This window comes from Apaloderma vittatum, unplaced genomic scaffold (assembly GCF_000703405.1).
Source record: "Apaloderma vittatum isolate BGI_N311 unplaced genomic scaffold, ASM70340v1 scaffold9256, whole genome shotgun sequence".
In the NCBI taxonomy this organism is placed as follows: Eukaryota; Metazoa; Chordata; class Aves; order Trogoniformes; family Trogonidae; genus Apaloderma; species Apaloderma vittatum.
Genome location: NW_009722252.1, coordinates 7,242 through 29,490, shown reverse-complemented (window position 1 = coordinate 29,490; position 22,249 = coordinate 7,242). Strand labels below are relative to the sequence as shown.

The 22,249-nt window shown below is 40.6% G+C and overlaps 1 protein-coding gene across 1 annotated transcript in view; it reads right to left on the bottom strand.

Moving 5' to 3' along the window:
• LOC104269417 (MAP7 domain-containing protein 3-like) overlaps positions 1–21,422 on the bottom strand; it is a 34,519-nt gene extending 13,097 nt beyond the window's left edge. Inside the window, exons 1-10 of the mRNA XM_009871707.1 lie at positions 21,296–21,422; positions 15,807–15,908; positions 14,944–15,024; positions 13,377–13,540; positions 10,456–10,570; positions 9,490–9,522; positions 4,681–4,782; positions 2,372–2,470; positions 1,878–1,976; positions 664–789 (exon numbers count right to left, since the gene is read on the bottom strand). Coding sequence (XP_009870009.1) covers positions 664–789; positions 1,878–1,976; positions 2,372–2,470; positions 4,681–4,782; positions 9,490–9,522; positions 10,456–10,570; positions 13,377–13,540; positions 14,944–15,024; positions 15,807–15,908; positions 21,296–21,422 — 1,048 coding nt within the window. The remainder of the gene's footprint in view (positions 1–663; positions 790–1,877; positions 1,977–2,371; positions 2,471–4,680; positions 4,783–9,489; positions 9,523–10,455; positions 10,571–13,376; positions 13,541–14,943; positions 15,025–15,806; positions 15,909–21,295) is intronic.
• Between the last annotated feature and the right edge of the window lie 827 nt (positions 21,423–22,249).

The following is a 22,249-nucleotide window of genomic DNA, read 5'->3' as shown; positions in this document are numbered from 1 at the left end:
CGAGATTCCTGTGCTAGCACTACACTAAGCCACAGGGTGGGCTTAGCAGTCTGACCCATATGAAAGTGCTTGAGCCAGCCACGGTTTATCTAGAATACCTTCTCCTCACAGTAAGTCTCTACTTCTACAATCAGCCCAAGCGAAGAGTCAGCTCAGAGCTCCCTGCACTTAAGATAACCTCTTTTTCATGTTCCTACAAATTTCTCATCCGAAAGAAATTTGGGGTTTACACTTACTCCTTTCAGCCTCCTTTAAAACCATGTTTGTTTGTTTTGGTGTTTTTTTTTTCCCTTTAATTTCCTAACACCATTCTCTGACCGATATGTCTCACACTCACTTGAGGGTAAACCCAAATGCTGGTCTCTCTCAGTTGAAACCACAAACAAAACCCAAAATGAACACCAGTGTCTGGCTCTCTATAGAGCAAGTAAACTGGCACTGGAGTTTAAAAGTCAGTATTAATCCATGATTTTGTAAACATGCAACACAGCATACAAATTTGTTATTACTGACCAAAGAAGTACTGGATAAGTAATTTTATACAGAACCATATATCAGCTGTCTGATTCATATTTAAGTGTAGCACAGTTAGCCACTACCATGTCAGTTCTTGCTTGATGAGCAACTGCAAAAAACTTTCAGGCTTTGCTGCCCTCCTGTTACCTGAGGGATCTTGTCCATCAGCCGACAATGTAGCAGCACTTTTACTCCTAGCTAAGGAGGCCTGTGTGGGGGCGAGGAGGCGACTGATTACGCTACTGTCCAGAGGACTGAGCTGGGAGCGACGAGCTAAATGATGGGAACAAATCAAAAAGGATCCAACATGAAATCATATAATGAAAAAGACAAGCAGTACAAAGCAAAGGCAGTTTGTGAGCGTTATTGCAAATCATTACAGTTTTGGAAGAAGAATACAGAAGTCACGGAGAGGGAAATCCAAACTAAAAGCACAGAAGGGTTAAACATTGCAGTATCTTATGTTGCACTTTTTGTCCTTGTCTTGCTCAATACAAATCATTCCAGTGTGCAAAGACTGGCATGCATACAACAGAGATGGATGCTGAAGTCAGTCAAAGTATGAAAGGTTCCTGACCCAGCTCTTCAGAGCTCTAGATTGCAGGAAAGGCTGTTCTGACATAATAAACAGAAGACTCGCAAGTCAGAGCAAAAGGTTATTGTCAGGCATCACTTGCACATACAAATTCACAGGGACAGCATCCACGATCCTTCCATACAGGAAAGATTTTCAAGCAGAATATGATTTCCATTGTAGGCAACAGCTGCTAAAAAGCAAAGTTTAAGAATTGTTAACTCAAAGGGAAAAACATGTTAGAAAAGTTGCTAGTCTTCAGCTTTACAAGGAGCTCCTAGAAAAGAGGTATTTGTAGCCTAGTGGGGATTACACAGACCAAAAGAGCCTGAAGTGAGAACAGGTTTCCTCTTCCATTTGCATGCACAGAGCTTAGGTGAGCAGCAGAAACGGAGAAGCTGCTTTAAAACTGAATAACGAAAGAGAGCTTAAAAAGCAAAGTTAGGATTTAACTAAGAAATTAACATATCACTGACATTTTTACTCTATCTTACATTTAAACCTACCAGCTCTCAAATACTTCTCTCTCCCAAGCAGAGATACATTCTGCTATCTGCTCACAGTGCCATTTAAGAAAGTCAAAGTCCTTTTTACAAGATTTCTTTTTTGTCCAACGAGAGAAATTTAATCTTTACCATTTACAATTTAGTCTTACCACTGGATAACTAAAAAGCCATTAAATAGTCCTAAAAAATGCAAGAACCAAGGAAACTAGCGAAAGTAAGCCTATCCAAACTTTACTATAAATGGCTTTAAAAATAAATACTCAGCCTTATGAAACAACCACCTGTTTTTTCTTCCTTTTTCACTTTTTCTAGTTCTGGAGAGGATTGGGGTTTACTACTCATTCTACTCAAAGATATGCTCCTCTTCTTTTCTGTTCCTCCTAGAGACCAAGCGCAAGGAAGATTACTTTTAACAAGATAATTATAAATAGCATTTTCTAAACTGCCATTTCTATGCTTTGCTTTTGCCAATCAGCTAAACCCACCGATCTATCCTTACGAAGCACTATTATCTCATAAGCTAAACAGCTTGGCTGCCATTTGTCTATCCTCCCCCCACCCTTCAGCTTTTGAGCGGAATAAGGTTGGTTTACAGAAACAGTCACCCAATATCTAGCACTGCCACATGCACAACGGTGTTTATACCACAGTGCACAGACTCCATGCACAGCAGGGAAAGTCTGAGTAAAAGCATTTATCACAAAAGTGGGACGTGTTTTTTCCATATATCCCATCTACTGCCTCCCAATTCTCAAATCAAACTGGTTCCTAGCACCTTTCTGGGCCACCTGCGAACCTTTGAGTGCTGACTGCTGAGAATGTAGAGGAACTTTGTTATTCAGCCTGTTTAATGAGGCACTTCTCTTTGTGGTACCTGGAAGTGAAAGCGCACGGATTAATTATGTTGAAAACCTAGAAGTCCCCTCCAACATCTGCCCCACTTCCCTAAGGTACATAAGAGTAATTAAGTCACTTCATAGCATGAATCCTTCGGAGGCAGGAAAAACTGGATCAGGGAAGAATTACTGTATACAAAGCATGATTTCTTATATTCATGTACACAACTGACAACAGCAGCAGGATGTCAGTCTCATCAGATTTCTTGTTTGACCTATTGAGGCCATCCTTGTATGCGGTTTTAAATAACCGAATAATTCAGAAAGGCCATTGCTCACGTTCTGTATGAGTAAGAAGAATGAGCTCAGAATTAACACAGAACACAGCTGACGAAACACTCCACTGATCCAGCGATAAGCACCTTCCTCTCATTTCTGCGTTCTGCTCCTCCACGTTCCCAGGTACATATGCATAGCAGAAGCAATCAGGTTAATGTCGCAACTGTATTTTCTGAATTTAGCCATCTTTTACCAAGCAGCCATCTCTTCTTGAGCGCCAGATCAACAGTAGACACACCCCTAACTTCCTGTCATTATCTAAACCAGGCAGTCAGTCGACATCTACGCCCTGACCAGCTGGGGTCCTGTCTGAATTTCTTGTATTTCAGGCCACCTAAGAATTTTTCCTCTAAAGCAAGCAAGGATGCACAAAGGATTTCAAGGTATGACATCAAGTTTGAAAGCAATCCCAATTAGCTGATAATTAGTGACTTCCTTTACTAGTGGCTTAACTTGTACTTTACAGCCCTGTTTCTGACTCATACTCAGAGCTGAACCCTGCAGACACATTATATATAAATATCATTTTAAATCACAGTCTCCAGTGACTCAGAGCCCCTGAAGCTATGCCAGTGTAGATGTATCCACTGACTCCCCTATCAAGGCATCGTGTATGAGGACATGTTTTTTTGCTGCATCACCTTCCAACATGAACCAGGAAAATCAGTTAGCTGAGTCCATGTTAGGGATTCTTCTAGCATGGCTCATTTGATCAAAGGTAGCAGACTGACAGACCACTGCAGCATAATTTTTGTACTAAGCAGCTCTCAGGTTTTCATCGTTTTTTGAAAAAAAAAAGATACAGGCAGGCTCCTATGAAACACTGGGAAGATACCCCACAAGGAAATCTCCGTCTAAAGCAAGATGACATGTGCTCAGGCAAATACTTTTTTATTTTTCCTAACAAGTAGATTAAGATAATTCTTTGTGTTTAATTATTTATTTGTTTGTTTGCTTAGAGAAGCCAGATTGCCATGATTCACAGAATGTATCAGGATGGGGAGGAAAGGACCTGTACAGGTTTACCAGACACTGGGAAAACGAGAGATCTGTCCCTACAGTGCTGTTAAGACCAGTCGCCTTGTGCACGTTTTAGACATGACTTGCTGCAGTCAGGAGCTTCACCCACCCCAAAAGTGCAATCCAAAACGAGACTGGAAGCCACAGAAATTGATGGTCATTTCTATTCCTTGGCAGCTACTGGCACAGTAAGCAACCCAGAACGCTTGCAAGCAGTGGTGTGCACTAACAGTTTAAGAGATGCACAATTTGACTATCAGTATTAAGATGACACTAATTATCAAGCCAGGAAATGGTGTCAGAGCTGCACGCTATAGCTACAATTGTGCTAGAACTCCAGGTCAAAACAAAACAATCTCCTCCTACCTAAAATACTCCCACAGGTGTCAAGGTTTTTCATGCATCCTTCCCTATTTGGTTAAAGCACAACTGTAATATTAAAAAGAAAGTGTGTGTCTATTGAGTACAGGACTGGCCCAATAGACGTCAAAACTAAGTTGATTTTTTTTCCTTATCACGGGCAATCAACTAGTATTTTTGTACTATTTCTATTTAGCAGAGATTTTAGGGTGTGATTTAAGGCATGCAATCCCATAAAGATGATGTGAAATGATTTGTGAATCAATCATTCACTGAGATTTGACTTTAGTAAAACAATTACAGAAATAAAAAATAAAAAACCAGCAATTTTTACCGTTACTCTTCTCCTCTAACAGAGATCACATCAACTGGGTCAAAGCCCTGAACAGTCAAGCTGGATTAACAAACTGCACGAAATGCATTTGAGATGAAAATATGAAGTAAGTCACACAGCAAGGGAGGAAGAGGAGTATCATTCCACCTCCTGTCTCCTCCCCAATAACAGTTACAGACGCACACACACACTTACTTCGATCAGACGCATTTAAAAGTGCTGCAGATGAGGACAACCGTTTACTCATGACAGCTTCTGTCTGTTTGAGGTTTGCTGTGGAGGTGGACCGCTTGCCAGCTGTGTAGAGAAGTGCTTACTTTAGAATTCATCTTTGTACCTGAGGAAGAACCTTTCACCCACTGCTGTGAGATAGCTTTGGAAGTATTACATCCTGAAAGCTATTTCTAGTTTTACTTAATAAGAAACGTTTTTGTTTTTTTTTTAACAGATTTGATACAATTAGCACCAGTTGTAATGTGCACAGAAAAGGCATTTAGTTTTAATGGAATCATGCAAAGACTTAATGCACATGTATGCAAACAAATGGTTCTTAAACTCTGTGCTCTTAACGTGTAAAGGCAAAAGCTACTGAGGTGATGTGTTGTTAACCATACTGCTAAGACAGAGAAAGTAACAACAGAACCTGAAAAACAGTAATTTCATTTTTCATTCCTTCCATAGAGGTACGTCAAAACAGTTCTTCCAATTATTGCCCAAATGTTGTACCCATTTTAGATGTTTCCAATTCTTCTCTAAAAGACAGTCCTTAAGTTCATGTTACCTAAGAATTCCGCAACTCTTCTGAAAAAAAACTGTCACAAGAGGCATTAATTCTTCTTTATCTATGTATATACACACAGGCATATATATACAAAAAATACCCCACATGGCAAAACTTCAAGTTTAATACAAGCCAAATAAATGCCTGCTTTTTCATTTCAAATCATGTACTTTCAGGATGAACACCACTCCAGAGCATGAAAGCCTTGGAAAAGCAGGTACATCTTGTTATGGAAACTCAATAAGCAGGAAACAGTAACGCACACGAAGTAGTGCAGACTGACACAATAAAACACAAGAAATTCCATACACCAGATACAAGGAATCAATTTTGCTGACATATTGGTCAGCAAAGGTGATTAACACGAACTCGTTAGTGTGTAGAGACCAAAAGAAAAAGCATGCTATAGCAGCTCCTTATGGCCAGGGCCAGGATGAGAGGATTCCTACGGACAGCCCTGCCTCTGCATCGTACTTTTGACTCACAGACCCAACCCAGGTTTCCGAGCTCGGAGCTTCCTGCAAAACCACGTCACATGAAAATCAGATTTGGAGCTGAAGCAACATAATAAAAAAATAATAATAAAAAGGCATTTTATGAATGACATATCTAAGTACCGAGATATGTAAAACAGCCTTGAGAAGTTTTATACACAAAAATCAGGAAACTCGTAATTCATATATTTGGGTGTTTCTGAAGGTAAAGACTACCCTCTAGCGTCTGCTCTTAGAAAGGAAGCCTTGCTCCTGCCTGAACTCAAGCGTGTGAGTCTAAGGCATGCAAACATCATAGAGATGCTTCATACAAATTTCTCTTGGTACGAATTAAGACTTCAGCATCTGCATGAAATCTGAGATTTGGTCTATCAGCTAGCGAGAGCCAGAGGGCAAAAAAGTCTTGCCTTGGGAAAAATTACGCTGAGCAAAGTAATTCTTTCCCAGCAAATTTACAAGTCCTGGAGATGGGCTGTGCAGTTTAGTCAAGAGACAAGGGATGAAATTTCTACTAGAAGACTGTAAAAAAAAAAACAGTACAGCTAAATACATCTGTTCAATCAATCAATCACTCAATCAGTCTCTGTTTTTCAGAAGAGAGACTACTGCTGAGGGCATGAGCTAACATCTCAGTTGACGTCTTGATAGAAAAGAAAATCTAACTGGTAAAGGCTACTCATACAGATGTTTAAGTCTGCTTTTCTCAGAAAATTTTAGTTTGCATTAATTGCCTAAGATCTTAAGAAATCACCGCTTTTCTTGACCAATACATTTGCAAATATATGATCAGATGGCCTCAACTTTTTCCCTACCTCGCTCACAGGACTGCTTCTGCAAACTTTAAAGCTTTTGACAGTTCACTAGGAACAAAAGCTTTAGAAGACAGAATATTCTTGGTAACTTAATCTGGTTACATATATATTTACAAAACATCTTTCGAAAGAAGATCTCAAATATCTTTTGTATTTTGGAGGGAAAGCTCTAATACTTCAAGGGTTTTGAAAGCAGAAGCACAGAGCACAAATACTATGTGATGCCAAACAACTGTATTTTTTTAATGAAAGAGGAAAAGCAGCAAAGCCAAAGCAAGCGTATGACTGCCAGGCAGCAGTCGGGTAAGGAGCTGGGAAACACAGTATCTTAAAAAAAGTCATGACGAGAGCTCACAGCTCTCAATCCTAGATTCTCATCAAGGTTCGCTGAGAGAGGGTGCTGCAGCACTGCCTGTCTGAGGTTGGATATAATTAGGTTAAATAAAATAAAATAATCCATCTCTCCCTTCCAAATTTCTATGAGGACAAGGAAGCTCTTTCTTTAGACAGGAGAGTCCGGCAGTTCGATTTTTATTCCAATCGCACACATCTCCACTACAGAGGCACCTGAACGTCTCGTTTTGCTTAGCAGTCGTCACTAAACCTCCCTCATTCACAAGGACTCTGCCACCAAGGATGCTCTATGACACAGCCTGGCCACTTCTCTTGGCAGACCCACACCCTGCATGTGTCACCTCAGTACTGACAGCAATGTCCTTAACCCAACATCGGACTCTGGGGCTTTCATCAATTTGAAAATTTTAGGTCATCAGCAGGGAACTTGGTGCAGAGTCCTGTTCTGTACGTAACACAGAATGGCTGATGCTTGGTGAATTGTTCGGTTACACGGAGTTCACCTCCCAGAGCACACTAAATCTATCGCCCACAAACGCTGCTTTACTACTCACTGCTCCTAAATATTACTGTTGACACAGGCAGCTCATGGAAGGACATGCCTGATTCTATGTTATTCTGCAGAACGACACAACAGACAAGAAAGCCTTTCCGTTTCCCCAATGGTTTTTATTTTAAGAAATGGAGCTTTTAATCCCAAATCTGTCACAGAAACTGACGGTGGAAAAATAGTTTTATACTGAAACTTGCTCTAGATGTGCCGTCAGACAAAGTGCGCTACTCGGCCACAATGATGTAAAGTAGCAGAGCTCACATGGCGTAATTTTCAGAGTCAACAAAAAAAAAAATTGTTGTCTTTTCAGCAATTATTTTTCAGACAGCCAGCTGGACTTAGGCAACCTACATGGTTTGGGTAGATTTTAAATAATAATTGATTGAAGAACTCCCAGAAGGACAAAAAGCTAAGAATCACTTTGAAATGGGAATACACACGACAAGAGTAAATCCAATCATGATTCCACATTATCCACCCTGTGTAGGACAGCGGTATGTTTGAAACCTCTAGATAAAATCAAACATATATTTAAAACAACGTGAATGTACAAGTGTTTTAGTCAAACACTGCATTACCTGTTTATCTCTATAGTCCACTTTTTAAAAATCGGTGCCAAGTTATCCAAATTTATCTACTGTAGCTGAACTTAGCTACTCCTCCTCTTAGTACTTTTTGATGTGTGAGGTACAGCCTAAGCACCTCTTATTGTTGGAAGACATTTTATTTTTAATGTGCTTCAGCAGAACTGAGGATCTTCCTCCACGATCAAAAGGACAGACAAGGCTCATGTCCTCACATTAATCAGGAGAGAGCAAAGAATGGTATTTTATGTTTGTTGTAAAGTTTAGGTTTACAATTAGACAAGGCAGAAAATAATGGAGAAGGGGAAAAAAAAGTGCTTTCTTGAATACGTAAGACAAATGTGATATCCTAGTTTCAAGGTTAAACGACATTTGGTAATGGGGAATACAGTAATTGGATTTAATATATGTATCCAAGGAACACATGTTAAACAGGTAAACCGACGCAGTCAAACTGGCTAATTTTGGAGAAAATTAGGAATTCATGCTGTGCAGAGAAAGGGCAGAGAGAAGTTAAATAAAATACACATGCTTAATGTTGCCAGAATAAGCCACAGTAGTTAAATCATACCCAGTCAGACTTTCATTGCATTTTCAAGTCTCATATTGTCAGGATTACGAGACAGCTGTATTGAATTAGTAATGCTGTGAGCACGTACAGATTTTCAGAACTCAGATTTAGCTGGGTCTCAGCTGAGAGCTATCATCTTAAGCTAGCTACCAGAAGAAATTTTGCTTATTAAATATATAGTCTCGATAAACACATCAGTGATGCAAAGCATTGCTGCGAATGGCTCAGTCTGTGCACGGGAAAGCGTCAAAAATCCAATGGAAACACATTTAATTATGTTTAGATAATTGGACAGATCTGATTTTGCAATGGAAAAGTTATCAAACTGCACATAGAATCCCATCCTTTTTACACAGTTTCAGCAAAATATCATTTGATTTTACAGATGTTACTTCAATTGCTGGTAAAACAAAGCAAAAAGAAAACAAACCAAGCCCTTTTTTTGCAAATTAGGGAACAATGAAAGGGTTCAAAATTGTCCCTAAAAAAAATTTTTAAAAACCTTTAGACTACTGAACTAATTTATATTCAAATACATGCCACTAAGAATTCCTTTTCTCCTCCCCCATGCTGTATCTAGCCATCTCTAAAAACCCAAATGCACATATCCTTTCTCTGAAAATTCCCTCAGGATGCCATGACTTAAGCTGTAGTTTAATTAGCTGGGAGGGATAGTTAAAAATGTAGGGGGCTGCTCGCTACTTAGGGATCACATTTGCTGCACAGCTGGCCAAGGTCCAGGAAAAGATCTGTAAGAAGATGGTTTTCCTCAGTTTCAGAGAAGCAAGATCTCCAGTTTAAAAGGTTAGTAGTGAGCATAAAACAACAGAAAAAGAACGTTTTAGAAATCAATACCACCAGTTCCACCGTCATCTGCGGTCTGTTGTTCTGCAGAAGAAGAAGGTTTGCAAGCTAAGTCACAAGGTCAAACAGCAAACAATGCCAGTTAACCAAAACATGGGGAAGCTGGGTATCATAATGATAATTTATATCAAAGCACTTTCAAACACTTAAAAGTCAACACTCCCGCTGACAGAAGAAGAAACTACTAAACACACTCAGTACAATTCCACCAATTCAGAAGATAAGCTTAATTGGAGCATTTTTTGGTTTATTTTATTCCCGGTCAGTAACTTGTGTTATGTTACTTATTGGTGAAGTCTCTCAGTTAGATTCCGTCCACTGCACTCTGGATCTGCTGCTCTGATTACAAGAATGTTTACAAGCAGAAGCAGTTAATTGTGTGGAATAGGAGACAATCTGAGCTCACATTAAAAAGTGTTAAAACACATCTCCTGATCTAATATTTCTATATTCTATTCTAACAGAATTTGTCCTCTGAAAACCTTGTCCACTGCATCTTCTTACCCACTGCAGGTCATTTAATCAGTCAGCACTCTGTAACTCTGAGGGTGTGTTTAAAACATTTTAGATGTGCTATTGCAGTACAACTGGGTTTTTTGTTGTTGTTCTGTTTATTATCATTCTTAGCACACCACTACACGTACTGCATTTGAAGAGCTCAAAATTATTTTAACATTATATGTTACAACTCCCCTTACTGGAGGTTGGGGGCCGGCAGTGCGATGCTGCCAGGTGTATTTCCCATGTGGCTTCTCTAGCTCTGCCTGAAGTCAAAAACAGCTCTAAGTCTGAGCAGTGTTTCAGGGCGAGCACAGATATGATTCTTTCCCCAAGAGCTACCCACGGATCCTGTTGTCAGATCCAGGATGTCCAGGTCCCTATGAATCGTGTTGCACCTGCCAGTGTTCACACCTAATGGTCTGTGGTTGGAGCTCTATGACAAAAGGTGTTACTTACCTGTTTTGCTCTCTGAATCTGGAGTTACAGACCCTCCCCATGACCACCTCTTCTGTCGTGTTTCCAGTCTCTGATTCCGTTCCAAGGTACGATGCACAGCCGCTTCATATCGCTCCTATCAAATAACACCTCTATGGAGCTTATAACGATAAAGCACAGCTATGCCAGAAGACAATATATAGGTGTTTTTTCTCAGTGTGATTTATAATCTGTTCTACCCATACTGTCCAATATAAGCTTTTGTTAGAAAAACTACCATGCAAATAATCCTAAGGGCAATTAATGGTTTGAAAACCCTGCAAACATGATTAGGTTGAGCTAAAGCACAGATAATCTATTCTACTCTTTACTTAAAATAGCCACCAAACAGATTTCCGACTCTGTAAACAGCACTACTGATTTTCTAAATAGGGATGAACCCCAAACTAGGCAAAAATAATAGCTTATCCTTTAAACTATCTATATTCTGAACTTATTTCTAAAAAGTGGTAAAAAATATCTATTATAAAATACCAAGTATAACGTTATTTGTATTTTCAGAGAACTACAGCAATACCGACCCGAGTCTTAAGAGACACTGGCGTTAATAGAGATATGAGGAAACCAGAAATAGCAAGATATGAAGGAAAAACTGCAAAAAAAAAAGACCAATCAACTTCAGACCTCAGCAACCACTGCCAACAGGACAAAGAGGGCTGAAAGAAGCTTTCACTTCTGTCTCCAGGACTAGTAACTGCTAATGGGGAAACTTTAGCTCTCGTGCACAAAGATGAACTGTAACCATGCCGGACTGCTTCTTCTCAGCCGGGTTTCCATATATGCGTCAACAACAGATTTCTCTTCTGGCATAGTCATATCCCAAGTGATCTTCTGAAGCAATATTTACTGCTGATACACTGCAGTAAGATGCCAAGGGGACTCATTATCCAAACATTTCTCCCTCTTGAGGACACCAGACTTTCACCTTCTTTCAACACCGTTTCACAACACAAACTAAAAGCAGCAGTGTGCAACAGACCAAGTAAACTTGAAAGGAAGGGAGGAACGATTCCGTTCACTGACAAAAGATAAAACTAAAAGTTGTTTGAAATACAAAGCTTAACTTCCTCTCTGTCAAAGAAACAGAACTAGAGTTTCCCTAAGGTGCCAAAGTACCCAGACATTATGTAATCTGTAGATGATACTTCCATGAAGGTATCTGCAGTGCAGTAATTCTTCAAAGTCACAATTAAAGACATAGGTTTCACTTTACAAACAACAGAAAATCAGTTTGCAGCTCAAGACTTCAACACAGTAAATTGCATAGCTGTACAGAACCACTGAGTAACTGTGAGAAGACAGGTACCTCAATCCTAGCTGGGCGAGTTGTCTTCAAGACTCTCTTAGGCAGAGAACCACCTCTTTTTACAGAGTATTTGCTATCGTGCTTCTTCTAAGTGCTTCTATCTAAGGGAGGTGATTAAGTAAATAAGACTTGGCTGAAGTACCAGATAAGAATGTTGAAGACTACATATTTTTTGATGCACTTCTATCTACTAACTTTACAATTTTAGAGAGCTACCTTGCTGGCAAATACTGCCCTAAGGCAGCTTAGCTTCTTTAAAAGTGGTTCTTTTCTAATGTCAGAGTACCTAAGCCAAGATCTGTTTTCACTTTCTGGTTGAAAGCAAGGTTTATGAGTTAAGTGCACATTATTTTCCCATCCGTTGGATTCTTCATGTATAACTCCCTATGTTCAAGGTCATCTTCCTCCAGGGACCAAGTAAAAGACAAGGTTAATGCTTATCAAACACTTATCGGTTAGTCCTTGTCTTCCTCGATTATTTACTCTAGCGGCCACTTAAAAACATATCCACACAAATAAATGTGCTACAGGCTTAGGGATAACGCCTCTTGAAGCATAAGGGATGATTTTTGCTTAAAGTAGTTGCGTAAAAAGCTGATACTGCATTGGACTGCAGTCAAGGCCCACCCAAACATTTCTGCTTGTTCTCCAGCAATGTGAACTATTTCATGAAGTTCAAACAGAATATCCATCTGAGCACACCCAGAAGCCGATTACAGACAAAGAAACACCAGAGTAGAATACTGCCAGTCAAAAAGAATAAAAAAATGTATTGGTAGAACAAAGTAACAACGGTGGGACTCCAAGGGAGCAGCCAGCCAGGCTTACAGGCTCTTCATCAATGATTCACAGCAAGCTCTTACCACTGGCTTACGAAAGCACACGTGTGCTATGCCTTTACTGTTGATGCCTTAGAAATTAACCTTTTCAGAACTTGCATCATATTTAATACACACTGGCAGACCTACTCTTCAAAAGCGATGGCATAACTTCAGGTATTTATTTCCGCTTTCAGCTTCTATCCATTCATGACAGGCTCTACAACTCAAGTACTGCTCAAATACTGGGCCACGTGCAATCAAAGCAAAGGCCGAGAGTCAAGGGGGAACAGTTAGTACACAGTTCAAAGCAGCAAATGGTATCTACACAGATAACATTATCAGCTGCTCCACACAGAGTAACAAATTGTAATTTAGGCCATGGTGGGGCTCCTGGAAGTAAGAAAAGCCTAAGTCCCATCACCCGTGCCGATGCACAAACAGAATCTACAAAGTGCACTGAAAGGAGTCTAGAAATCTAGAATACGGAGTGAGGTTTTTGTTCATGTGAAAAAATATCCAGTGGCCAAACCACAGCCACAGTTCCTGAAGTACTGAATGTCTTGGCTATAGCTAAAGCTAGGTCTAGGATGGGGAAGGAGAACACGTGTCTATACAGGCCACTGTACAGCTGTGAAAAATATTTTTATGTTCTAATACATTCATCACAACTGTATTTCACACCACTTCAGACCATGGAAATGTAGGAAAACAACACAGGAGTTTGTTTAGATCTACAGAACTTTGACGCGTAGTACCTTTTCCTCCTCTATTTTCTGTTTTCTCTTTTCTTCTACTGCTGCCCTCCGTTGTTCCTCTTTCTGCTTCTGTTCTTTTAGCTTTCTCTGCCTTTCTTCTAACTGTTTTTCATACTGTAGTTTTGCTTTTCTCTCCTTCTCAAGGATTTGTGACTCTTTGGCAGCTGTAAATTTTAAAGAAAAAATTAAAATCCAACTTGACTATTCATTGTTATTACAACTCAAGTTACAGGCAAGAGACTACCAAGTAAAATTATCACCACTTAAAGCTAAAACGTACAGCAAGATTAGCTTGCAGAGCTGGATGACACTGCACATGGCAACAGAGGAGTCTTTACTTCTGCCCTCAGGCCAGGTTGGAATTAGAACCTTTCCTGCAATTAGACTTCACTGTCTAGACAGGAATGTCAGGATATGCACATACCCTATGTTAATCGTATACTCTTCTTGCTAGCACAATAGTGAAGTCTTTGTAAGTAGTAAGTTGAGTACCAAAAGGTTAATTTCCTGTGTTTCGATTTTTACTTTTTTTTAGAACAAGATATAATGCAAAGATTTAAAGCACCGAGTAGCAAGATGGAAAAACCCCACAGTTTCTGCATCCGAGTTCAAAATAGTTCTGTCGCTATTCTTCGCAGCCTCCACCTAGGAACAGCTGTGAGCAGTTTAACAGGAAGCTTCAAGTCCTGTGACAAAACGCCAGTGGTTGAACTCACAAGTATTTTCTGTGGCTAGACAGATGAAACTCACCGAGATCGGATATTTACACCAGTAATGCACAGGCAGTATCCACATATAAGGCCCTCTAAATACTTCTCAATTTATGTGCATCTTAGTCATAGCATCTCCCCATGTTAGGATAACACAACCCTTCCAGTTGTTCCGTGTCTTTGCTTTTATGGCAACAAATAAAAATACAGGGCAGAGACACACCGCTCCTCACAAGCTGGGGGACCAAGAAGCGGGACCACAGGGCATACTGTGACCCTCATCTCCTGCTGCACGTACGTGCACTGATTCACGTCACAAACAGCAGAAAGCTGGGCAAGAGTTATATGCTCTTCTCCATGTCTCAGTTTCTTTGCTAAGATAAAGCGTTTACTGCCGACTTCGATCCAGGAGGAATTTCAGTGTGCCAGGGAACAAGGGAAGCAGTGTTCAAGGCAATCAAGCTATTCAACTAGCTAAATCTTTTTTGGTTTTCTCTGAATCAGCATTCCTCAAACCTCAGTCTTCAGGGCTACAGGAAGCAGTTCTAAGCTCTAAGTTTTACTTCCAGAAGTGTTTCTGTTAAGGCTTTCAATAAGAAATTTGTTAAATTTGCTTGGTGGCCGCTAAGAAATGGAAGGCCAGAAGTGACATACAGCTGCAAGAAGCTAAAAACTTCTAGAATGTTTTGCTCTGGAATCTAATAATTCTCCATTCAGATTCACAGATGGTCACTGATGCAAGACCAAGAGTAGACCTTGTCTCCTGTTCCCAGCAAGCTGAAAAAAGTGACTGAGCAAGGAGTAAGTTATGTCTTTAGCACAAACATTTTAGGAAATTAAACAAAACATGAAAATACCATGTTGCTTTTCCCGCTCTTCTCTACGTTCCCTGGCCAGTCTTTGCCTTTCTTCTGTTCTTAGAGTGGAACCATCTATCACTGTCAAAAGAAAAATTGAAGACACATAATTGTCAGTTATTTTGAACATTCAAATTTAAATAAAAAAGTAGAAAGTCTTTACCATTAGAAGGATAATGGTACTTCCTAAGAGATACACATACTACACATAATCCAGAGATTAAAGATGTCATCTGAAAAATTCATAGGAAGCTGAACACCCCCCTTTTCCCCTTTCCATTCCCCCACAACACCAACCCACTACTTTAATAGGTACAGCAGAAACCAGACACAGTATTAAAAGGCCCAGTGCATACTGTCAAAACAAAGCCTGAGCAGAAGTCACACACGTGTGACATCACACCCTTATTCCAAATTCAGCTCTGACCCTCATTCTTGCACATACTAATTTCTATGATCAAGAATTACGGGAATTTAGGAAAACTTAATCTGAGAGCAGATGGTTCACCCGTCATGACAAACTCAGCGCACTGTAGGACAGTTAGCTTGCAGGCTAAGCGGTGCCAAGTCTGCTTAAGTCTTTGCAGGTATAAAAACTTGCATTTCAGCAAGAAGTGCACTGGCAACCTGATCAGAGCAGAAAAAACCCATAGTTGTCAGGCCCCACAGAAAACACAGGCAACTTCACCAACTGACCTCTGAGCGAATCAAAAGCAAAAGTCTGTCATTGAAACCAGACCTTCGATGAACCGACAAAGCATCTACGCTTTATGCTCTGACACCTCCTGAAGAAAGTTTATTCATTTCCTACTAACTCTCCCCCATGACAGTACTTCATTAAGAACAATGGCCAATAATTCTACCTGGTTTAGTTGCTGTCTTTATGTTTATTGAGGTCTGGACTGCAATGGGGCTAACGCCACTTTGGCTTCTTCTTTCTTCTGCTATGGCCTGGGCTGCAGCAACTGCAAAAAAGAATCAATCCATATTAACATAAGCTCTACAACCAAAACACATGAAATAAATACTAGAATAAATACATAAAATTTTATTTGAGCTTGCAGATCCTTTTATTACATAATTAACTTGGAAGTGTTCAAGTTTTAAGAAGAAAAACCCCACTGAATGAGACTTCAGACCTGGCACAGCTTTTCTTTGTAAAAAATATAGTAACAAAACCTTAAGTCTTAAAATGTGTAGCAAAGGATTGCAGACTTTAAAAAAAATCAAACTTATTAAACTTTTCTAAAAAGAAAAATAATACTTAGCAAAGTTATTACTCTGACTTACACTTAAGAATAAAAAACTCCTCTCTACCACAAAGGTATCCGCAGGCTGAACACATACATGCAATAGTTAATTAGCACCGACAGAATCATATTCTGACGAGACCCAAGCAGGGAAAGGTTTCCAAAGACATTTCATTATTTCATGACACGAAACAGAAGGTGCATTAGCTGCATAAAATAAATCATTAAGGGATGCTTGCAATGTACTTCTAAAACTGAATCTTCAAAAATAAATTTCAGTTATAAATTAGACTCCAGAACAGCAATTTGAGCATTTCTGTGGAGATCCATTTGCCTTATTCAAGTTTCACCAAGGTGAGTACAGTGAACTGCAGAGCTATGCCTCCCCATTAATTCTAGAGAAATGAAAGACTAGCAATATTAATTATGATAAATAACAAAACCCATCAGGAAGTTAGAGAGGCTAATTTCCCGTATCACTTTCCACAGATTTTCCATATTTCAGTATCAACTTTCACTTCAACTAATCACCTTTCAGGGTGTGAAGGTGAAGCGTTGCAGGGAAAGCAGGCAGGGCAACCTGTAAGACAGCATCACCCCATTTCCCAGCTTTGAACAGGAGCGTCCTTACAACAGCGACACCTTGTTCTCACCTCGGCTGGCAGATACGGGGAGACCTACTTGGTTCTTACAGAAAAGCCCAACTTTGGGTGAAGCAAGAGAACACACCACGCATCCAACCAAACACGAGAAAGCAGAAGTCAAGGCCTGTTTTAAACAGAAAAGGCAATCCACAACAGTAATAGGTAACACGCCATCATTTCGTGAAGGGCGAATCGCAGAATTTGGTGTGGCGTTTCAGAAAACGAAGACAACAGCCTTGCCAATGATTTCAGGCTTCCTAATAAGAGTAGCGCAGAATGCAAAGGAGGAAGGAAGAGTCTCCCTGGTCTCCAAGCATTGCCATGACAACTAGCTGTGTCATGGTAATAGCCCTCCCTAAGGCTGTGCCCAAGAACAATCACCTCAAAGTGCTTAATCCCATGTGATGCCAGTGATAAATGCTGATCACAATACTTATTCAGCAACTCTAAATTGTCACTCGCAGCTGTTGCCATGTCCTGAATTCATTTTTCACTGCAGCACCAAACAAAAGTCTTCCTCAGTCCCATCCCATACGTGTCGGAAGCTCTTTTCAAACGAGCAAGAGACCAGATACACCGCGACAGGGTGAGATTACCGATCGGCAAAGAGAACAGCTGAAAAAGGGCTCACTGTAATGTCACTACGTAGACCAAAAGTCAGTCAAAAAGCTGATTTTGTACACTACTGCACATCACATGGATGGGAATCTAGCCCGAGAATTCACCAAGCAGAGAACAACAACATTACATATTCTCAACACAATTAGATATGAAAACAGCCTGAGGAAAACCAGCCTCCTGCAGGTTTTTCTGAAAGCAAAACCACACAGTCAGGGCATTTATATCCAATGACACCTCTGTCGATCACAAAGAATGAATGAACGGAAGCTTCTTCAAACATCACTGAAAGTTAAGACAAATATAGAAACCCAGTTGCATCTTTCTTCAGACTCCATCAGCAAGAGAGGAGAGAGGAGAGGTGCAGGCAGCCTGAGCGAACTCAGCCCAGCCCAGCCAGGAAATGAGTCCAACGGAATAAACCCATCCTACACCAGGTTTAGTTAAGACCTACACTGGAATTTTCCCCCAACTTACAAAGTTTAAACACCCAAATTTCTGTAACAAAGTTACAGGAAGAAGCAAACTGCAGTTTAAACAGGTACAACCTCATTTTACTTGCAGAAAGATTTTGTTATTAGAAATCCTGCTCAACAAACCAGTCGTAATGGATGCAGGGGATTAAGTACTTATTTTAAAAAATAAACACGTGAATCATGTTCATGATGAGAAGGTACTAACTTAAAAAATGTGTCATATCTGCAAAGCAATTAGTTCATCTTAATTAACTAATGTTGCAAAAATTACTGGAGGTTCTGTAGAACAGGAAAGTGGGTTACAGAAACAGTACGGCTTGCAAAGGACACAGAGGTGAAAAAAGTTGAGAAATTCTTGGCCAAAGGATTTCATAGGTCAAGGGTTTTTTTGGTATGTCAGTTAAAATATGTATGTTTTCTTCTTCAATGGTTCCTTATTTGCATAGAAACAATTTGCTTACAAATTTGAAAGTAGTAAATTTAAAGGCACTAGGAGTGCACCTTCATGTTACACAGAAGCAATTCATTTAACTAGCAGAAAGTTAGAATTAAAAGCCAACTGGGGATCTGACAAAACCTTAAAAGGGGAACAGCCATCACATTAGACGCATCCTCAACATATGTGAGCTCGATTTAACCAAGTCTCAAGTCAAAAGAAAGGTTTTACAGCCCGTGTCAATTTTATGTTAAATTTACAATATGAAACTGATTTTAAAATCCACATTCAACTACAATGAAATTAATTGCATGCTGTTGTACTCGCAATCTTAAAAAAAATGAAGATGTTATTTTATTTTAATATATCAAAAGAAATATCTATTTTAATACATTTAAATACTCTTTGGCACAGGTGCCTATAATTCTTTTGCCTAGTTTTCCATAATGAATGTAGCAGTCTGCTACGGAGCGAAGCTTCACTGAAAAGAATTTTCCACAAAATCTATCTCTGTAAAATAAGCCTAACACTTCTATCATTAATCAGGATACCCCAGGACGGGAAACCAGTTAACAATCATTTCACTACAACCTGCGCCACGTGCTGTATTACTGGGGGGTGCCTTCACGGACATACTCTGCAAACTCTCCGGAGTCGAAGAATTCTTAGAGGCAAATTAAATCTCATTTCTGTTTTGAGCTTCCCCTCCCACAGCAGTCACTAAAGGCTTTCACAACCCTAATCTGTGACCAGCATAACGCCTGTGCTATGTTGCAGTAGTCCACCTTTAAATACTTCAGCTGAAATTAAAGAAGCACATCACTCATGGCTAATAATAATAACAGCCTTCACCTCTAATAAGATAGGGCTCTTTGGACCAAGAAACGGTTAGGTAATTTGGGAAGTGGTTTTCCTTCCGCAGCCTCATCTCCGTTGAGCACTATGTGTCTGGCCAAGCATATCACGGATAAACCAAACCAAGGGAAGCACCAGAACCAGCCGCTGCAGGAGGCAACGTGCTGAACAAAGCCGACTCTTCCAACTTCACCTTCCCGCTCACCGTCACACAAACCACGCAGGTACGGGGCTGCCTCCTTCGCGCCGATCACGTCGGCATCGCCCTTCGCTGATCAGGTTTCCAACATGCCCTGAAGAGACCGGTGCTAAAAATAAAACTTTATTTCTATTTTAATCCTTGCACCGAGTTAATACCCTCGGCCCTTGCCAAGACCGTCAAAGGATCCACACCGCGGCTCTTCTTAGTAAACCCCATTAGGGACTGGACTGGCTCCGTCTCTACCTAGGGCAGAGAGGGTTAGGGCTGCTGGGGAGGTTTAGGGCTTCCACCCCATCGCCTCTCCCCGTACCTGTGACCCAGCCAGGCGCTGCCCAGCTTGCTCTTCCCTCCCTGCACTGAACCAGAAAGGACAGCAGAACGTGCTGGCTTTCACAGCAGCCCTTCTGGTTCTTAGGATTTAAGGACTCGTTACGCAAATCAAGCAACTAAAAAAAGTCTAAGCCTCTGAAACAAAAGTTAGGAGGCCTCCTGAATGTTAAGCATTGCTAAGAATCTGAGTGTTTTCATAAAAGTTTAACGCAGGTAACAAGAAGCCAACAAGTGACTTGTAAACCAAAAGTGAACTTCCCAGTAAAATATCTTTGATTTATAGCAAATCATGTCAAATCTGCAAGATGCCATTTTGCCTTGCTCTACTACAGGCAGCTACTGTTTATCTAGGAGACAGCATTTCTTTCTAGTAAGACTGCTCGGATCCTTTTTCTTTTAACAATTTTGCTTTCAGGGAAGACAAGGGAAGTCAGCATTTGAGTTTGAGATTTCTGCATACCATCTTTTAAGCTGATTTGCACTCATTAATAAGGTTAAGACAAACGCATGCAAGATCATATGCTAGATGTTTTAAAAACTGGGTATTGGTTTTACCCCATTACTCCTTGTTGAAAGGACACCAGGAGAACCTCACACCAAAGAGGCGAACAACAGAAAGCTTCTAATGAGGAACAGAAAAACCCTTTCTGCACACATTCCTCTTTTCCCTGCTTTTCCCTTTCTTTCTGTCCTTCCCTGTTGATCCTCACAACCCATCTTCAGGCTGCAAGGACCGACAGGCTCCACAACCAGACACGTGAGCCTCCCAGTAGGCACCTTCTGACGGACCAGCTGGAAGGCAGATGGTTCTCCTGTTTTGTCTGGGCAGCCACCAGATGGGAAGCACACAGATCTCCAGAAAGCAGCACATGCCGTCTCTCAGCTCCAGTAGGCCAGAAGAGCTTCCTGTTGTCTTATCCTCATTCCAGACTCTATTTGCAGACTTCCATTCTACATTCATTCCCTGCATGGGATACCTATTTTATTACCTTTACCTGCTTTCACCCTTTAAGCCCATTTCTTCAACTAATTCTGTACAGCAATCTGGTTTTCTTCCCAATGTTTAGTTTAGGATATTTTCTTCAGTTCACCACAAGTGTCAATCCCACTGTAAAACTCTTGACACGAGCGTTCCCCTGTAGTACATTAATTAGCAGCTCCACAAATAAGTATTTGAGACATATTTGCAAGAGTAAGTTTTTATTTATCCTTAAACATCCAGACTCAGACTGAGAGCTGGAAACATAAAAAATAATAAATAAAAATAACCAATCATTAACAAAACACTGCTTATTTCTTATAGGAAACCTATAAAGATATGGCTGAAGCAATCTCAAAAACATGTTACTATACTCACTCAGCCTTGGCCATGATCAGAGGGGCACCAGGAAGGTTGCGAGTTAATTTGTGGCTTGATCCCTGTACACTTTTCCCTAGGGGAAGCACATAACCTATACCAACTTGAAGGTCATACAAGCACAGACCAAGGAATCAAAAGTTGTCCTTCAAAGAACTGGCAGCCACCTCCAAAAAATTTCTACAGTCAAGAGATGCTACACCGTGGTTCGACAGCCACATCAGGCGAGCACCATCATCCTTACGCCCAAACACCAGGGACGTGCCCTGTGAACGTATCTCCCACGGAGTCTGACTGATTCCTGCCGTCATCCCTACTCTCTCCTTTTAACCTTGCTCACACTGCTCAGCCACAAGCTATGTTCTTCTCTACTTAGTGAGAAAAGCACCTGTCAGCACGATGTTTAAAGAGGACAGAGTTGTCACCAACTCTTGCAGAGGGTTGGGAGGAAGCACTGCCTGTGCTGTGTACACAGGGCTGACAAGATACAGCCACCTCTGTCTCCGGAAAAGGCACCCAGCTTCACAATCTGGGGTTCTTTATTACTATGGTATGTTATTATTCACCACCTGAAACAAATGCAACTGAAGCACAGCAGATACTCTCTCACTCACTCACTGGCTTTCTGCTGCCTTCACTTTATCCCTCTCTTCTTCCCCCCAGTTCTTCCCACTTTCCCACAGAAATGTGAAAAGGCTTTGCACTCTGCATGATCCCCTTGTCGCTTTTTGCTTTTTTTAAAAAAGAACACAACCTTTCACCATCTCTTTTTACATGATTTGCACAAAAAGACCCTTTCAAAGGGGACGCTTCTCCAATTCACACATTCCCAACTCTCTGAAAGCTTTAATGCTACTCAGGGAATTTCCCTGTTCTACCTGGCATTAGTTATTAATCTGGTTATCGCACTGTGCTGACCAAGCTTATCTGCACAATGACCTCTCCCCAGAGCTGATGCTTCCTGCACAAAGGATATACAAGACTTACAGTCCCAGCTATGTTCTTAGCAAACGGCCAGGCATCGCTGCCTTGGTAAGACGTTGCCACGGGGAAGCAGAGCTTTGGAAAGGCTGGAGCGCTCATTACTCTTCTCAGTGAAAGAACACGGCACTAAGGTATTCGTACTCTCTGTAAAATT